Source organism: Cuculus canorus, chromosome 7 (assembly GCF_017976375.1).
Source record: "Cuculus canorus isolate bCucCan1 chromosome 7, bCucCan1.pri, whole genome shotgun sequence".
NCBI lineage: Eukaryota > Metazoa > Chordata > Aves > Cuculiformes > Cuculidae > Cuculus > Cuculus canorus.
The window spans coordinates 26,180,687-26,193,349 of record NC_071407.1 but is presented as its reverse complement, the minus strand read 5'-3'; the positions used below and the strand labels follow the sequence as shown (position 1 = coordinate 26,193,349).

Here is a 12,663-nt window from a genome sequence, read left to right as displayed (position 1 = left end):
AGATTCAGGCATTGATACAGTTTGGCTACACTTCAGCAGTAGCTTCTAGGAGCCAAACACTTTTTAAACCTGGCTGGTGTACCTAAGATGCCAATGAGGGATCTGGTCTCTTGGAAATCTATCCCTTAATAGACTCAATAATCACTCTCTTGAGTGACAGTAGGGGGAAATTCAATATAAATTATTTTGAAGTTCTGAAAGGTTCTCTCCCAGCATGATAATTAGTGTGTTTCCATTTCTGTTAATGACATCTAAGGACTAGAAACACAAGCAGCGGTCGAGGATTAAGTAATTATGGAGTATTAGATGCATTTGAAGAGCAGGGTCACAGAAAAAGACAGAAGGAGAAGAGAGAGTGAGCGTGCTGTGGGCTGCTCATCAGCCTGAATGCTATAAAACATCCCCCCTTATTCACAGCTTGCTTGCTGTAAAGGACAAAGGCTCGCAGTACAAACCAGCTATTCTTTATTGTTCCTATTCTGGAGAGCTAGAGCTTTTATGGGTAAGTAAAGTTCTTGTTAACTATAGATAGATACAATCTCTAATTTTCTCTCTCATATAGGAATTGCAAACATATGTGATAGAAATAGAAAACTAATTTAGGATAATTTAAATATAGAAATGTAGTTCTACGATAAATGCAGTACTGCAGGTGACCTGAAATTCTTGTGTCCTATTTCAAACAATACTTAACACAAAGTCATAAAAAAAAAAATAAGGTTTATTTAAAGAACGCTACCAAATTAGGAGGATGGCAATGAAAAATAAAAAAGCACTGGAAATTTGTGATTGCTTATGAACTTCAGTATTTTGAGCAGAATTAAAATTCGTCATTCTGTATTGACAGGATATAGTACATCAAAGCAAATCTGCTCATACGCCTCTGCAAACTTCCTCTACTTTAAGTGCTTCCAAAGAGACTGGAACTGCATTTAAGTGGTCTAGCCTTTGAACATGTTTCTCTATGACTCAGCTCTTAGCCTAGGTAAAGCTAACTGTAAGCCCTTAGCTACAATCATTCCATATAAAAGGAGTAACATTCATACTGGATTTAAAATACACCTTTGAAATTTTAATTTCTGTTATTCTCCAGATGATTCAAAGGCATTGGGTAACTGGATCAAAGGGTTAAGCCTTCCACCTTCATTCTCATGATAGTAACTTACTCCACAATTAGACCTTATGTCAGCAGACCTAATCTTCGTATTACTCAACATGTTTAAAGGTGAAATTATCTGGTTCTAAATGGAGTACTACAACTGATCAGCCATTTTGAGTAATTACCTCCAAATTATTCAAATGACTTCAAATATCTCAGTAGTTTGGGGACACTGATAATAAAAGCAGGTCAAAATTTAATTTCAATGTACCTTAGACAGTCAGAGATGGACACAAAATGCAGGTGGACTGAACTCGAATGACACAGGCTCTTGTTATTACTTTTGGCAAAATCATCTGTATACGTACAGAATTATTTCTGTACAACTGAATTTCTATTACAATTCAGTTGGAGACACTCAAAATTAGTGGATTATTTCATCTATTCCTACGCTCTTTATGTGTAGCTGTCCTACTTTCTCAACATTCTGTTCAGAAGGCTTAGTTTTTTGAGATATTTGCTGCTTACGGTTCAAAGGTTTTATTTCCACTTCTTGTTGGTGGCCTTTACAGCATGCATTTGGTCACATAGCACCGTTTTGCTCCCCAAGTAACAATCTTTGGACAGGAGAATAACAAAAATATATAATAACATATACATATAATATAACAACAAACAACAGAAACACATACACTTCCAAGCACAGATTTGTCAAGCTTTTCTCTTCAGAAGAAATATTCATGCACGTAAAACTGTATAACAATTCAGACAATTTTTAGATGAAAGCTGTGTTACCTTCCGTACAATTCAAGGTATTAAAGCCAACTTGGACAATATTACAAATTCCTAGTTTGTGTGGTTCTCAGCATTCCCCAGTACCCTGTTGTTTGCTTCAACAGTATCATACCCTTAATACATCAATACCACAAGAAAATCCCACAGCTGCTGGTTTTAATTCAAGTTTCTTTTTTTTTTTAAAGATTTTTAAAGCATCATGTCAAATGCACTTAAATAAATTGGAATCAACAAAGCTTGTTGCTTTCCAGTGCCTAATAGAAATTCAGCCACTCTTTGTTCTCTAGAATGAGAACCTAGACTGCACTGAAGTCAGTAACTCTATCCTGACCTGAGTGGGCTGAGGAAGAGGAGACAAACAGCCTCCAAGTCTCTCAGTCCATCCCAGTTAGAAACAAACTCAGTCCAACAAAAACGTAGTCAAATATATTCCCATTTATAAATCAGTATCGGGACTTTGCTAGGGTCCTTTCTAGATGAAAGTGTAAAATGATTGTCCTGTATAGTCTAAAAATATTTGGGGATAAAAGCTGCTCAGTGTTACTAAAAGATCTCTAAAAACTCCTTCAAAGACACCAATTCCAGAAAGAAAAACTAAAAAAAAGTATTTGGAATCAGTACTGTTCAACCCATTTGTTAAAATATCTAGTATTCCAAAACAATTTCATTGCAATAATCTTTTCATTTTTAATGTATCTGCCCAAGAAAAGTAGAACAATAGGAAGAAATCTAGTCACAAAGTACGTAGACCAAAATGGACAAGCTCACCAAAGCAAAAACATCTTCTGGCTTGTTTAGACACTTCCTCCTTTACTAAAAGTTTCTTTATTTCCTTTCTCCAAATCTCTCCCCATACACTTTGATATACATTTTTATAGTTAAAAACTTACTTGCATCATTTGTAGTGATTGCAAGCATTTCTTCCAGGCAAATAAAACTGAGAGAACTTGTAAAGAGTCTCAAACCTGATAGTTCTAAGTACTCTCAAAACATCTTGTATAGCATTACGTAAATATAACTTTTTTGCATGAAAATCTTCTTACAACATTCAGCCTAGGAAAAGATACTCAAGATAGAAGTTATTCACATTGCATAGGCTGGAGCTATTGTAGACAAAAACTGTCTCAAATGCTTTACAACTGAATGTGTGCTAACTACTTTATTGAATTTATTTTGTCAATATAACTACGGTTTTCTCAAAATATTGATCTGTATAAGCCTGCTCCCTTTCTAACTGTAATGTTTGATAAAATCACTCTCTTAAAGAGGATCCCAGAAGCAAGTTCTCTGCAGAACCCTGACTGCATTCCAAGTCTTCCCTGTGTACCCTCCCTTCGATGCCCAGGCAACACCAACCCACCTGTGCAGCAGAGCTCAAAACTATTCATACAGCACAGTAACACCAGACCAAAATAATGAAGATAAAGCAAAAAAACCCACAAACTCAAATCAAATTTTCAAAAGCGTTAGGACACCTGTGCCCAGCAACATACCTTGAAAACCTGGTCCTTCTTGGAGTGCTGGGAACGAGAATAAAGGTAGTACTTTACAGGTATTGATAAAGCGATGCACCAATAAGCAGATTCTGCTGAGACAGTCAGGGTTTGGAGCAGAGCTCTACAACACAGGCCATATATTACAGCACTGTGTACTTGTATTAAGCACTGACAGATCTTGTAAGGCCATAAATTTTGAAGTGTGTGTCAGACTTCAGAAGGTCTTTTTTTTTCAGCATGAGTTATCTTATGTTACATTAGAATAGTGAAATACACCCCCACTGATTGGAATATTTCTTTTCCTTAGCATATCCATTATGCAATCAACTTCCAGACTATCATCCAAGGATCTTCTTTGCATCCCTATGAAGTTATAAATCGGGTCAAACACACATAGGACAGATAGTATAAAATCGAGCACTACAAAAGCATCAGACACTGCCCACAAAAATGCCAGAACTTACACAAGTTGACAAGTGGAATGTGGATGATTCGCAGAGAACAGGTCTGACCTTTCAAGAATTACAGAAATACACCTTTTTTGGCATTGTAGCAGAGATACAAAGGATAAAGGAATGCCCTTTCAAGTCTGACATCATAGCTTTGTATCTTAGGCTCCTAAATCTACATGATACAGTTCTCTCAAACAAAACAAGACACATACAAAGTGGAATAGACAAATGCTCAGGCTTATGATTTTCCCTGCACATACAGGAATCACTAATTAAACCCTAGAAGTCCAGGAGTTTTAGTCTGGACTCTGGGAACCTTGTGCTATGCCTATTTAGGTGAAGCCTAGGCATAAAAGGCTAATAATGGCATTTGCCTTATTCCTTGTCATCTGTCCATGTAGCTCCCACACCGCTGTTCTGCCCGTGTGGGCCCTCCTTGCTCCGTTAGCCATGCCACGTGGATGGGTCTCCTAGTGCAGCCAGTTCTATTTTTCTCTGCTCTACCGGGTGACGCTCTCTTCACTGCAGGCACGCATTCTGGCTTCAGTTGTGCATCACCACATTCCAGCAATGCCTATACACCAACAACAACATCTACAGCCAGCCAGATGGCTTTGCGACAAGCCTCTATGGAGAGCCAGATTACATACACTGCCAGGGATGAGACTCCTCTGCTTCACTGCAGAGGCAGCAGACAGCTGGAGGTCAGGGATGGCACATCTTCCCAGCTATCCTGTCCACCGTTCTGCCGTCTACCTCCAACACCAGCCAATCTCTTTTCTTATGACAGCACATGCTGGGGTCTGGACACCACCAGCTTTACTATCACTATCCACAGTCTCTTAACACCCACGTACACTCCCAACAGACTGTTTAGCAGGGACAATTAAGGGCTCGGCTGATGCTTTGATTTCAGCACAAAGGCTTATTTTTTCACAGCTGTCCTTTTACTTGGCTGAAAAAAACCTTGTAGGAGTTGTCAGCCAAAGGAAATTAGTGTTTTCTCTGCTATGGAGTCTAATTGGTTTTTCTTCTACTGACAGCTCTTCAAGCTAAATTTAGGGAGCCAGGGAAATTAAACTGAATGCTCTTTGGCTGGGGCTATGGCCCACTTCCCATACACACATAATGGGCAAAGGGAAGGGCTCTTTTAATACAGTTTATGCCACAAAACTACAGAAAGTGAGAAGACAGCAAACCCGTCCTATAAAAGATAACCTACTTAAGATGTATATTAACTGTGTGATCGCAGGTACCTTTAGAGACCAACATCACTCCTAACAAATGCAGGAACAAGATGTCCATTGAGGAAGTAAGACAGAAGGATTTAATTGATTTCCATAAATGAAGTCAGTCAGTTTATACCCAGCTGTCACAATTTGTCTGATTACTCATCTGCTCACATTGTTGTAGTCAGCATGCAGCTTTGCCAGCCCTGACAACTTACACTGATGTTCCACAATACTTAGTGAAAACAACACCTCCTGGAACTAAACAACTACAGAAAAAGCTGAACCAGCAAGTTTCTCGATCTCTTGCTTACAAAAAAAAAAAAACCACCCTGAAAATACAACCCAAACAAACTGTTGTTCACAGTGAAAGAAAGTAATTTTTTTAGGTGCATGACTCATTACTTTTAGGCATAATACATTTGTTGCTATTCCTGCCAGCATGACTTCTAAAGCCCTTTCCTTGCATAAGGAATTAGAGCATCCGGGAGCTCAGGCTCAGCATTAGCCTACAAAGCTGTCATGTGTCAAACAGACCTGTGCTGTAAGCACTGTCACAGTTAAATTATCAAGCATGAAAAAAGGCACATGCAAGTTTAGAACATTTTGATTCCTTTGCATTAAATTTTATTCCTATACTCCATCTCTCAGAAAAGGAATAAGTTTAGTAGAATATGATTTAGCAGCTTTTCATTACATGGGTCATCTCTTCAGCACATACCTTCTCCCTGATTGCACACAGCTGGCTTTCACTGATCCTTTTTAGATTATCTTACAATTACCATATTTTTCTTTTTATCTGTTTTCAGTCAGGCTTCTGCTACCATTTTTCCTGATGACTCCACAGGGCACAGCACCGGCCACAGGCCAGCAGCATCTGCTTTTGACTCCTCTCTTTCCACATACACACACTCTTTCCTGTATTCCCTTTTTGATGGAACTGAATTATCCAAGAATAAGTTTGCCAAAAAAAAAAAAAAAAGAAGACATGTTCTTCCACTCCAAATTGATCTCCATTTCCCAATCAACTTGTACTACCAAAAGGAATATCAGTACCACTTTTTACTAAGGCCTTTTCCTCGAAGCCTTAATTTTTGAGTTTTCTGTAAATACCATCTGATCACGTAAAGCATAGCTGAGTCTTACTGTTAACAAAGAAAAAAACCCTTTGTCCACGGTCTTACAGCTTTGTACTTCAGTCATTACACTGTGAAACTAAACTTCAGCCATGTAATTCCCACCCAAATAATGCAACACATCTACTTGTCTTTTAACTGCTCTTTTTTCCCCAAGTTCTTCACTCTCTCATGTTCTGCTCAAGTTAAAACTACGCACAGGTTCACAAAGGGTAAATGTCACTGATTGAACACCCTTCCTGCACCAGCACACTCTCTTCCTTTCAAGCCTCTCAGCTGTATAATGAAGTTGTCTTTCGCCACTCAGAGCAGTTGTATTGTTAGGAAAACTCTTGCTGAGATATGAACCACTCTGTCCACTCATCCGTTCTCTGATACCCGCTCTGACCACGTCTGGAAAACAGCCTGGCAAAGGCCAAAGGAGAACTAAGCTTTCTGGACAAACTGCAAGCCAAACAGCAGATGAATGGTAGAAAACCCTGCAGAAATAAAGGCTGAGTGGTGATCAACAGCTGAGAGATTAAGGAACAGTCCAGGGCCAACTGATGGACATATTGTAGACATACCAACCTCACAGCAAACTCCCCTTACTACTCTACTCCCCATCACCTTGCACTGCTCTCCTGCCTTAAAGGTTGGTGTCCAGGCACTAAAAACTCAACATTCAGTATCCAGCCATGGCAACCAAATGCTGACCCATTTCTGTTCTATATTTATTTCCTTTTATGCCTTACTGCTATGTGGTTCCTATTATTCTTTATCTCATTTTTTGATCTTTTTTAAAAAAGAAATTAATACCACTCATTTTACCACGTCAAAGAGTATTTGTGGGTGTCCTAGCTTATCTATGACAATTAACTTTATATAATCCATGTCTAAAATTCCCTTTTCTTAAATCCTTGAGATTAATAGAGAACATTAATGTAAGTACTAGCCAATCAGGCTTAAATTCTTGTTTTCATCACCCTTTCAACCTGCAGCTAAGGCTAAACGGTAAAAATCTTCTTAAAACTCCACTTCATTCTCACGTTCTTTCAATAGTAAGACATTCAAAGGTGTATCCCACAGGATCACAGGCACTAAGCAATGCTCTAAATGGTTCAGGATGGCTCAATGGCATCAAGAAAAGCTACAAAATCAAAAAGCAAGTGTTATTTTTTCTGGACAACAGAGTGGGCTTTCCTGTTTTCCAGTTTTTGGCAATAGATGTTTTTAAAACATGTTCAGCAACTGTATGGATTTTGCCATTAACTTTGAGAACGTTTACCAACAGTCTAGACCTTGAGAAAATATTGGGGAAAATACAGCCTTTTTCAGATTCTGAGGGTGGGCAGAAGGAGAAATTTCAGTTCCCAGACAATGACATGGCTCCAACCTTCTAGGAAAACCTATACTACTACACTAGTCATCCTTTCCTACTCCTTTCCTTCCCAAAAAGGGTTGCTGAAGGATGCAGGGGCAAGAATGATACAAAGGCTATATACACCCACATGATCGTCAACTACAGGACTGCTCAGGCTGAGTGCCGGGTGCCATTCCAAACCGCATCTTAGATTTCAACTCCATGATGCCATATGTACCGGAACAAACCTTAAGCTCAGTACAACTTAACTAAACCAAGGACATTCCAGTGAACATTCATCAAGAGAAGTGTAAATCAAAATGCTGTCTAAAACTGTCAAAAATGTTTCAAAATAGTTCTTCCCCTTTTCTAATTTTAATAAAGAAAATGTGCCCACAAAGCAGAACTCATTTTTTGTCCACAGACGTTTTCTGCCAAGTAACTTTCACACAGGAACAGTTATAAAAGGAACCCTCAAAGGAATCCTTACAATTTACTTTTATTGTGAATTCTTTATGGCTACAGAATAGACATGAGTAATCTAAAATAGTTTATAGAGAAACAAGAACAAAAAAAAAAAATCAGGTAAGGAGTTGTTCATAATTATATCGTTGTCATCCCTAGGATATTGGTTTTGAATTCTCTCTCCAGCTCCTTTTTAATCTAATGATTTTTCTCCTTCATCTCATCACCCTTGAGTGCAGTGACATAGACACAAAGCATATCTTTTAACATAGCCATAAGTGGATTTTCATGGAGACACAGATAATAGCTTAACTGATTTATAGGACAATTTTCTTGCCGTGGGTTTGAAAGTCTGGAGAGATGGAAGTTCTGTTCCTCCAATACTTTACTTCATGCACCAAGATAAGATATAAGTCAGCCCAGTCCCAAGACAGTTGTATGCCTTTCTAGAGATGGAATATAATAATTCACCACTAGAGAAATCAAAAAACCTTTCCTCAAATTGAATTGCATCTTTCTCCTCACTTCCCTGGTAGGGCCATGGAAGTCAAAAAAAGCAGCAGCTTCTGCTTCCCTTGGTTACAGCAAAACTGCTCTCATCATACAACTGTATCTTTCACAGCCAGCAGAAATGCAAGTCTTTCACTCTATAGGTTTTATTTGGTCTTAACACACAAACTTACCTGCCCTTCTAGATTTCTCCATCCCCAATTTATACCTTTTTATCTTTCATTAGGAAGTAAATATATCACATTCCTAGAAGAGGAGCCCTAGAGCCTAACTTCTACTACTACTACTTACTCTTCTACTCTACACGCAAGCAGATTTGTTACCATTGGTTTATATGGGAAAGGCCACGGACCAGGAATTTTTGTTACTTAAGGGAAGAGCATGAAAAAATCATGTGGGAAAATGGAGGCTTACAGCTCATGATTTTGCAGGCAGCCACTCAAACAAGGATGCAATTCAACTTTTCTTTTGTGTTATTATTAAACTGCTAGGCAGACCCAGCAGCTATTTTCTAGTATTATGACTTGAAATTTTAGTCTCGTCAGGATTCTTAGACTTGTGTTCCCCACCCTGGTGATAGAGCACATTTTCAGAAAATCAGGAGCCAAGAGAAGGCTAGATGACCATTTCAACAAGAGAACACAAGAATGAGTCATTTTCTTTCTCAGTCCAAAATTACTTTGTAGAACTCATCACCAGTTCTGAAAGCTAAATTACAAACAAGTTCAAACTAATTACATTCATGAATTCAAGTGTAATTAAACAAGATGAAACTTCCGGGAAATCCCCAATGAGTTGATTTCTCAAAGTTGAGAAAATATAGCAGGGAAAGGTTACATACAGTTGTCCTTTACTGTTCATTAATCATCTATTACCAGAGATATGACACTAAGCTAAATGGACCTCTATTGTAAACAACTACCACAGCAGGAAAACCACATTAACTTGTTTTCCATCTAATAATAATAATAATATCATCATCATAATAACCCATGGACTAATCGTCCAAAGTATACTAGAGGTTTGAGGCAGAAAAATAAGCTTAGTATGTGAAATTACCAAAGGAAGAGGGAACAGTAAAGGGAACGCACAAGGGTAGGCATTCAACTGGAGTCAAGTTGTTTCAAGCCCTCAAAACAAACTGGATTGTACAGACTTCACACTGCTCAAGATCCAACAGTAAATCAACAACACCAAATGCAGCATTTAGAAGTGCAAGATAAGGTCTATATTTCCTCTAGACAAAATATAGGAAGTAGTTTCTATACATGTGAAAGGCTACAAAATTTGGGTAAAAAACAGCTAAGGCATTGCAGTTTTAGGTGAGCATAATTAATCACTGAAAAATATGGAGACCTGTAGGATTCCTTCATTCTCACTCCCTGATGACTTCATATGGTAAAACTTGCACTGGGAATTCACACAGCAGTGCTCCAAGGGATCCAAATAACCCTCACCTCAAGGCTCTTTCACTATTGCAGAAGCCTGGTGAAACCTCCAAGGTGCAGCAGGTTTTCTGCATTCCTGTTCCTGCTCTCAATGGGATGATCAAAATCCAGCTCCCCCAGCAGAAGTCTGCTGCCTGTGCTCCTACTCAGTAGCTTACACACAGATTTATGCGTGAATTAATAACCTAGCCCTTTGGCTCAGCAAAAAAAGCCTTTTGTACTGCAATCTCTAGAGATTGCTAAACTCAGATCCAGCAGGTATCAGTGAGAAAGTGAAATTAGAGCCTCCCAGACCAGAGCCCGAGTCCATTTCCCTCACTTCCACAGTGAATTAGTACAGCTGATCAACAATACTCTGATAAAAAATGCTGATGAAAGAGAATGAAAAATATTCCTTGAGAACATGTTTATTCTGCTAAACCCCTCCTCAGACGCCAGGCAGGCAGGCACTCCCCGCTGCCCAAGCAGCTGGCGAGCCTGGCTGGCTTCTTCCCAGCTTGCCTCCGAGCCAGCCAGGAGCCGGCTGGCGCAGCAGGCAGCCCTGCCTGGGAAGAATCACGTCTGCAAAAAAAACCCTGAAACAAATTGTTCCGTTTTGCCTCAAGTTTCACTATGTTGACATTCTGTTCAAGCATGGGATGAAAAAAACAACATCAACAACCCAGAATTTTCCACAAAACAGAAATACCCCTTTACTGGGTAACTTTGTCACAATCTGTACGTGCACTGTTGTTATTGCCTCTTGAAAAAAAACCTGTATTTTACAGTGTCTTCTTCAATTCCACTTCAGAAGCAAAGACTGTCAGACAATAACTATTAAGGAGTCAGCCCTGTATTGATTAAATTACTCACGTTTTTATAAATAACATACAACATGATAAAATCCTGAGTATCTGAGGAAAGGGTTCAGTATTTTAAGACCATTACAGTTAAATACCGCCTTCTGAAGGCTTTTCTAAAAGCACCTCTTCAGTCAGCTACTCAGTCGATTTTGCTGTCTACAGTACTAATTTCACAACATTACAGACTGTAACCAGAGAGATATTTTTCAAGAACTTTGTCATCTTGCGTATGGTATTATTCTACTGATCCCTGGGGAAACAAAGCACCTGGATATCTAATTACGACTGTGCCAGTGATCAGTAATGTAGACTGTTCCCTGCTATTTGTAAAAGAATATCCTCCAACTTAAGAGATCCAGTCACCTTTTCATCTTTTATATATCCTAGCCATATTTGAAAGATAGTTGCAAATATCACTATTGCTCTAGAGAACAGAGTATTAGAATTCAAACATGTTACCTCATGCCAATACATTTTGGATTTTGATAAGGATGAAGTCACAGAGCTCAGTAGATAATTCATTCTCACAAGCTTCCAACTCATTTCAAATACTTCGCGTATACAGTGATTAAAGTTAATTTTTCAAAGCAGGTCAAAGGAAATCCTTGCTGTACATTTATCCATTCCAGGAGCTTTCACCCTGATTTCATAAATTACAAAGGCAACAAATCCCAAGTCTTCTACTTCTTAAAAAAAACCAACATTTATATCTTATGAATTTTATGTCCATGCTGCCCTTAGCACGTGATTTTAGAGAAACCATGGCTAAGACAAACATAGTTACTTTCAACTACAAAGGCTTTCCAAGAGACATCAATACATACAGCCTCAGTTTCTTAGTCAGAACAAAAAATACCGAAGTTTCTTCACACAGATTTTTAACCTAATGAATCCAGCTCTTTTCTAAAGATGGCATCTTGTTTAAAGTACAAACTCAAAATTGTTATTGTTCTTAAATAATTGCTTTTAATTTTTTAAGCCAACAAACTTTACTTTTCAAAGGACAACAACAGACATGAATAAAGTTCTACTTCCCTTCCTTTAATTCAATCTCTCTTCAAAAGAGATCAAGACACTTCTGGTTCCTCTGAAGTAAATTCCTGTTCACACTACATTCTTGCATTGTAATTGAAAATTCTCACACTAACTCATGGATATATTAAGGAAAAAGAAAAAAATGAATCCATCAAACAACAAAAACAAGTGATGAATTAATAAGCCTCAGCTAAAGAATTTCTAGGCCAACTCATGAGTCATGTTTTTCAATGAAATAGTTTGTGAAGTAGAAACGCTATTTCACTACAGTTTCGCTAACACCTTACATTATATTCTACTGTAAGTTAACTACTTCATCCATCAGTTTTCCAGCATTACTTCTTAAATTTATTTTGACCAATTCAAGTCTTCCTGGTTTTGGGAAGTAGACGGAAGAAACTTCAGATTGAAAGGGCCAAAGATTGATATTGAACAAATCAATACAATAAATGGTAACCAATTGTCAAGACAGGACATTATTTCCCAGAGTTTATAAGGAAGTAAAAACCAAATTGTCAGCTCATTAACTGTGACATGCAGAATGCAATTTACATCAACCACAGGATTAATAAGGTGGAAAGCACCAAGAGTGGTATGAGTTTACAAAAACAGTTGCAAGGAATGGAGAAAAAAGTACAGAACTCTGATCTCTGCACAGGTAAATTGTAGGATTATAATAAAGAACAGAATTACTAAACACAGTTATGATAAAAAAAGCAAAGTCGATAAGACTTCTGTGGAGGCGAGTAACACGCAGTCTCTCTCTCTTTAATCCTATTTTTAAGGAGCTGGCAGGAAGATGAATAAAGGACAT

At 38.2% G+C, this 12,663-nt stretch overlaps 1 protein-coding gene across 2 annotated transcripts in view; it reads left to right on the top strand.

Annotated features, from left to right (window-relative positions):
* Positions 1 to 337: 337 nt before the first annotated feature.
* LOC104063050 (rap1 GTPase-GDP dissociation stimulator 1-like) overlaps positions 338 to 12,663 on the top strand; it is a 36,425-nt gene continuing 24,099 nt past the window's right edge. Inside the window, exons 1-2 of one of the 2 annotated variants that reach the window (XM_054071496.1) lie at positions 338 to 502; positions 5,881 to 5,937. In XM_054071496.1, coding sequence (XP_053927471.1) covers positions 499 to 502; positions 5,881 to 5,937 — 61 coding nt within the window. In that variant the 5' untranslated portion in view covers positions 338 to 498. The remainder of the gene's footprint in view (positions 503 to 5,880; positions 5,938 to 12,663) is intronic. The other variant, XM_054071497.1, reaches the window with a different exon arrangement.